Source organism: Nycticebus coucang, chromosome 3, assembly GCF_027406575.1.
Source record: "Nycticebus coucang isolate mNycCou1 chromosome 3, mNycCou1.pri, whole genome shotgun sequence".
Lineage (NCBI taxonomy): Eukaryota > Metazoa > Chordata > Mammalia > Primates > Lorisidae > Nycticebus > Nycticebus coucang.
Window position 1 is genome coordinate 98,035,220 of NC_069782.1, and position 6,470 is coordinate 98,041,689.

At 54.1% G+C, this 6,470-nt stretch overlaps 1 protein-coding gene across 1 annotated transcript; it reads left to right on the forward strand.

Annotated features, from left to right (window-relative positions):
* The first annotated feature begins 3,086 nt into the window (after positions 1–3,086).
* Positions 3,087–3,967, forward strand: NEUROG3 (neurogenin 3). The gene is made up of 2 exons (XM_053586302.1): positions 3,087–3,149; positions 3,319–3,967. The coding sequence occupies exon 2, from the start codon at positions 3,320–3,322 to the stop codon at positions 3,965–3,967; it is 648 nt and encodes a 215-aa protein (XP_053442277.1). The 5' UTR covers positions 3,087–3,149; position 3,319.
* Positions 3,968–6,470: the final 2,503 nt, after the last annotated feature.

The window sequence follows — 6,470 nt, forward strand, 5'->3', positions numbered from 1 at the left end:
CAGTTTCCCATGCCCCCTCCCTCCCCATGCGATTCTCAAAGAGCCCCCAGGCAATGCTAAAATTCCCCCCAGACGACTGGAAGGGGGCAGGGCTAGCCTCTGCCTTCCTTCTTTTCCAATCTGCCCACGGTCTCCAGGCATTTGGCTGTCGCATCTCTCCCAGACCCCCTCAGCCTCCTGGAAAGCTTAGGTCTCAAGGGTTAGAGGGACGCGGGAGTATCAGAAGTGTTAGAGGCGGTGGATGATCGGGAGCTTCAGGAACAGGCTCTGCTTGCGGCAGGAAGAGCCATTTCACAAACACCGCCAGTGCGCACGAAATCTTCGCTGCCTGCGCCTCTACCACCAAAAGCACAGGAACTGATTTTGGAGAGTGATCAGTGCGTGCCCTGCAGCTGACAGAGAAGGCATGGATCCTGACCCTCTAATTCCCTAGGACTCATCAACCTCTGGCCCCAGCCTCTTGGTCAGAGCAGGCAGCAGAAAGTAATTGTGTTTAGCAAGGAGGCAGCTTCCCCAGGCCGCTGTGCGCTCCTGTCTGCTTTTTGCGCAAAGCTTGAGTGATGGAGGCTGGCAAGTTCTCGAGGGCACTGAGTCAGAGAGATTGTGGGGAGGCTAGATAAGAATTTCAAGGGGGGGGTCTCAGAACTGTCTACTGATCAGGAAAGTTCCCAAGAATCCTGAGTCTTTCCTGGCTCTGGAAACTCGACCTGCCACTCTTGTCAGTATCCATTAGATCCTCCAGGCAGGCCCCTTGCTAGAGCAGTTAACACTCCTGTCTGCAGCCTCTGCTGTAGACTGTTTCTCTGGCCTCCAGGGAACCACAGGGACGCTTTGATCCTTCATGTCCTGGGCTTCCTCCACAGAGCCCAGCTGGATCTGGAGGCCCTAAGGAAGCATGCTTTGGGTTTTCTCTATCATTTCCTAATTTTCAGGGGTATAAATCAAGCAAGGTTTGGAAATGCAACAGAAAAGTTTGTTTTAAAAGTGGGTGGTAAGTGGAGCCTAGCATTCCTAGGCTCAGGACTGCCACTATTTTCTGCATTGGGGGAATCTCTTGATTTACCTTGGAAAAAATGTCCCCCAAATGAAAAAGAGGGAGCTGGTTCAAGGGCAAATCTAGAACTAGGAGTCCTAGGGCCTGAGTTCCATATGGTTCTAATAGAACTTGCTATATGACTTTGAGGAAGTCACTTCCCTTCTCTGGTCCTTGACTTTTCCATCTGTAAAATGGGTCTTGAGTTCCCATTCTTATGGCTGAAGACCAGTTGTAGTAAGTGGTGACCTGACCTAAGAGAGGAGCCACAGCAAAATGTGGAGCTCAAGAGTCCCAAGCAGCCACTTTGTTAGTCCTGACCCTGACCCTGACCCCAAGCTTCATTCTCCTCCCCAGTAATAAAAGGAGCCTCTGCTCACAGTAACCAGCTAAGATTGGTAGTACAGTGTCCCCAATCCAACCCAGTCTTAGAGCCTCCTCTCACTAGATCCCAAGCACATTGCCCTCTGCCTTGAAAGAAATTTTGACCTCAAACAGGCTCGGCAGTGAGACACCATCCCTAGGGCCAATCCATCACCCCCATCTCCTCAGTCTTCCAGCCAGGTCTTGCCCTCTCGCACAGTTTCTGGGAGGTTTGGGAGTTTCCAGATATCTGGACATGCTAGAAAGGTGAATCCTTAACCCAAGATTTGACCGGCCTTGTTTTCTTCGTTCTAGCAAAACAGAGAGAGGAACAGAAGCTATAACCTCACCCTGAGTGACCAGAGCAGAAGACCATGGGGTGTCCCAGGCAGGGCCAAGAGGGAGGAGCTGGGGAAGCAATGAGGGATGATGTGCTGGAACTCACTTTAAAGAGATTTCCAGACAGTGCCAAGGGGGCAAACCCAGGTCCTTAGAGAGTCCTTACCCATGCTGGCTAGCCAATCCCCGCATGATGTTGAGGCAGGGGACTAAACCAGGTGAATGCCCACCTGTGATTAGACAGGAAGACTAAAGGGAGAAAAAGTTGATCATTTCTCACACCAAGGATGTTCAAAAGACACAAGGGCTCACTGTGAACTGTGGTCCTCTCCTGACCTCCCCACACTTCCCAAGCTTTCCCCACAGCAGGCACTGGCCAGAACACTATTGTTCACAAGCGGTAGGCGGGTACTGTCCCCTGGTGCATCCCCACAGCCACCCTCCACCTCTGGGGTGAGACGAAAGGGGGTGGGGGCTACAGGGTGAGATCTTAAGCCCCCAACTTTGGTGAGTGTGAGGCAGCATCTCAGGCCATGGGGGACAAGGTGTCTTGGTCACATCCAGGCCAAGGTCTCTGATGGAAATCACATAGGCAGGATCTTTCTCTGTGGTTGTTCCTGTCTTCCTCCCAGGATAGAAAAGATCAGTGAAGCACCACTCCACATGTGTCTACTAACCTGACCATACACAGGAGAGCAGAGTGACATTTAGAATGAGTGAATTCTCCTCCAAGCTAAGATGCCTGGCTGCTTCTTCCATCTCTGCCACTGTCTTGCTGTCTGATTTGAGGCAAGACACCTTCCTCTCAGAGCCTAAATTTCCTCGTGGTAACACAGAGGGATCAGCCTATCGTACAGGCATCCCCAAACCCCGTGGGGTACCAAGAAGGACTCTGGATTGGTGCCAAAGAAAGGATACAAGAAAAAAGGAATGGCCAGACGCGACTCCACTGGGCGAGGCCCTTTGAGGAACCCAGAGTTACTGGGACCAAGACTGCAGGATAGAGCAAACAGAGCGGCTCTCCCCTCCCCCGACCTCCCGCCCTTTGTCCGGAATCCAGCTGTGCCCTGCTGGGGAGGAGCAGGCTCGCGTGGCGCAGTCCCCGGGTCCTGGCGCTGATTGGCCGGTGGCGCGGGGCAGCAGCCCGGCAGGCACGCTCCTGGCTCGGGCCGAGCAGATAAAGCGTGCCAAGGGGCACACGACTTGCGGTTCAGGAAATCCCTGCGGTCTCACCGCAGAGTAAAGAGGGAGCGACAGAGGCTGGGACCGCTTTCCCTCTTCTCGTCTTAGAGCTGCCACAGCTCCCAGGCGGGGGCGCCTGCAGCTCATTTGAACTTGAGGTGGTGAAGGCTTGCTCAGCTCCCCGCGGCTCTCGCTGCTCGCCGCTCTCTATCTTTTGAGCTGGGAGAACTAGGTAACATTTAGAGACTGTGAAGGAATTGGCGGGGGAAGAGGGGCCCTCTGATCCGGCGGGGAGATCGGGGGGTGACTCTTTTCTTGGTTTTTCTCCCACCTGGCTTTGGGATCCCGGACTGTGCCCGGTAGCTGAGCCCTGCTTACATTTCCTTCTTACCCCGCCGCAGGATGGCGCCTCATCCTTCGGGTTCACCCACTGTCCAAGTGACCGGTGAGATGAAGCAGCCCTTCCCCAGAGCCTCAGACCACCAAGTGTCCTGCGCCGCATCCGCCCCGCCCAGCCCCATGCTCACTCCCAGGGACTGCGCGGAGGCGGAAGGGGGCAACTGCCGAGGGCCGCAGAGGAAGCTCCGGGCGCGACGTGGGGGGCGCAGCAGGCCCAAGAACGAGTTGGCATTGAGCAAGCAAAGACGGAGTCGGCGCAAAAAGGCCAACGACCGCGAGCGCAATCGAATGCACAACCTCAACTCCGCCCTGGACGCGCTGCGCGGCGTCCTTCCCACCTTCCCCGACGACGCGAAGCTCACCAAGATTGAGACGCTGCGTTTTGCTCACAACTACATCTGGGCGCTGACTCAGACGCTGCGCATAGCAGACCACAGCTTCTACGGGCTGGAGCCGCCAGCGCCGCCCTACGGGGAGCTGGGCAGCCCAGACGGCGGTTCCGCCGGGGACTGGGGCTCCCTTTACTCGCCGGCCTCCCAGGCTGGCAGCCTGAGCCCCGCCACCTCGCTAGAGGAGCGCCCCGGGCTGCGTGTGTCTGCTTCCCCTGCCTGCCAGTGCTCGGGTGCTCAGGCTTTCGCAGACTTTCTGTGAAGGGACCAGTTGGTCACTTGGCCTGGGTGCTGGGAGAGAGGGAGGCAGCCAGAGCCGTCTAAGGTGGGCAGCGGCTGCGGCCCTCAAACGCACTTACTCCGCCTGCCTCTTGCTTGCTACCCGCGGCTGTCTCAGACAACCGACGGGGCAACAGGCTGAATTGGATCCTCGGGCGCTCGGTGCCGGTGCCACACCAGTCATGTAAGCCTTGCCGCTGCCTTGGCGAGATGGGCGTGCAAGTTGTGCACGTTTATTCCCCTCCCTGCTGCCACTCCAAAATCTCGTTTAAGGACGAGAAAAATGGTAGCACTACACCGCCAGAGACGCTCATCTCTGGTCGCGATACCTTCGCTCAAGTCTGTCTGCCTGTCGGTCTGTCTCTTATCCTTCCCCCAATGTGATTTAAACCAGTGTTTGGTCTCTCAGCGCTTGTCCCCTGGCCCAGCTCCAAAGACTCCGCCTCTACTCCCTAACAAATCCGCGATTTCAGGGCGCTCCGCTCTGCCTTAACCCGCGAAGGCGATCCTCTGCCTTCTCATCCTGCACTTTTCAGAGCCATTGACCTCCCGGGGGTGGAAGACCCGGCTGTGAACTGGGAAAGCCTGGCCGGGCCTCGGGAGCACTGCCCCAGCCTCCCCGCGTCCAGTGCCGCCCGGGCCTGGAGCGCCATGCGTCTTTTAAAAAAAAGAAAAAATCGGGTTTGTAAATTGTATGATGTCTTTTGAAATGAAGTTTGATATGGTAAATTATATGACCTCTCCTTTGTTTTATACATTTGTATTTATTGATGAGATTTCATGGCCGGAAAACTCTATATTTTGTACATAAAATTATTTAGGGACTGGTTTTGAGCTAATAAAAAATGGACTCCCCAAGAAGCCTCAACAAGATGATTTAATTGCGCCCAGAGGTGGGTCTCAGCCTATGTGGCTGGGGAACAGGAGCCACCGTCCGAGGAAAGGGATGACACTTTTTCTGGATGTCTGGAGCTCCTCCCTTGGGCACTGGATGGAGGCTGGGCAGATCGTGTGCCCAGAACTGGACTTCTGGTAAGAAACCATTGGTCCAGCCCTCCTGTATTATTTGCGGGACAGCGATTTGTCTTATTGCAAACAGCAATTTAGAAGTTAGACAAGCCTCCAACTAGGGCTATGGACTCTCCTTGTGGCCCTTCCCTCCCGGACTCCACTAGCATGAATTCAGAGCTACTATTGCCCTTGGGAAAGGGGAGAGAGTAATAACTCAGTGGCAGAAACACCACCATGGCATCCTAGGAATTTTCCCAATGTGCTTAGAAGCCTAGCATCCCCTGAGAATATATATTTTTTTTATATAATATTTTATGTATCAGCCTCATGGTGCTACAGCATCTTAAACTCATGATGCTGAGTGACAGGGAACAGAGAAGATGGACAGTCTGGCTAGAGTCTCTGCCACCACCCTCCCAAAATACCTGAAAGCCTTAATTGAAAACTTACCCAAAAACCATTCGAGGTTTCTAGCCTCAAGATCTCTCTTACTCCCAAAGTGGAATGGGGCTGATGTGCCTCAGGCACTGAAATCCATCCCTAGGGCTTAGTGGAGCTCCTCTTCATAAAGAGGCTTCTGGGACTCCCCACCCCACCCCACCAAAGCCTCAAGGAAGCCAGGCTAAGCTGTAAGAATCTGCACAATCCATCTGTGTTTGGAAATAGGGAAATGGAGGGCAAGCACCCTACCTGCTAGTTGAATCCCAGAGGCTTCTTGGGTCAATTGTCGAAGAAGTGGGCCAACCCAGGTTGGACGAAATGTGGCGGGGGTGGGGTGGGGAGAGAGGGGGCTAGAAGCTGGTGCACAAGCTGCTTTCCTGCATGTTAGACCATAAAGGTGGCAGTTTCTCGGGGGTAAATGCCTCTGGTATGGGTGTGTGTCTCTCTCCTGGCCCAGAGAACTTCAAATCAAACCTTTCCTCTCCTTTACAACCAAGTCCCTCAGAGGAGATATGCCTCAGTTATCAGGGGCAGGATTTGGGCGGCAGGAAATGGGGCACAACAAGCAAAAGAATGAATGAAGGTGTTGTTTCTTTTTGTGGCTTTAGTCTGGTAGGAGGAGATTAATGGGTTATTGGTGACCTCTGTAACTGCCAACTTTCCACCTGGGGCACCGCCCACCAGCCCCAGGGACAGGTGTCAGCAGCTCTGTGCTACACAGACCGAGCAAGTATTTGCTCCTTGCTGAGTGTTGGCAGGGAGGGGATACATAAAAGGCAGGAAGATCTCTCTGTCCTCCCCAGATGGTAACAAGAATGTAGGCAAAATCATGCAAGGCCAAAGATGTGCCAGTACTAAGTGGAGGTATGAGCCCCAGGATGGGGGATCAGACTGTTCATTACCTAGGGCTGGATTTCAGGAGGCTTGCCAGAGGAGAAGGCATTTGGGCCACGACTAAAGGTGTAGAGAGGAATTCCTCAGTTGGGAAGATATTTCTTCTCGTGCAGGTCCTTCGAGAAATAGTATTCGTGTAG

Excerpts from the sequence above, each read along its gene's own strand:
- NEUROG3 (XM_053586302.1), top strand. The coding sequence starts at position 3,320 with ATGGCGCCTCATCCTTCGGGTTCACCCACTGTCCAAGTGACCGGTGAG.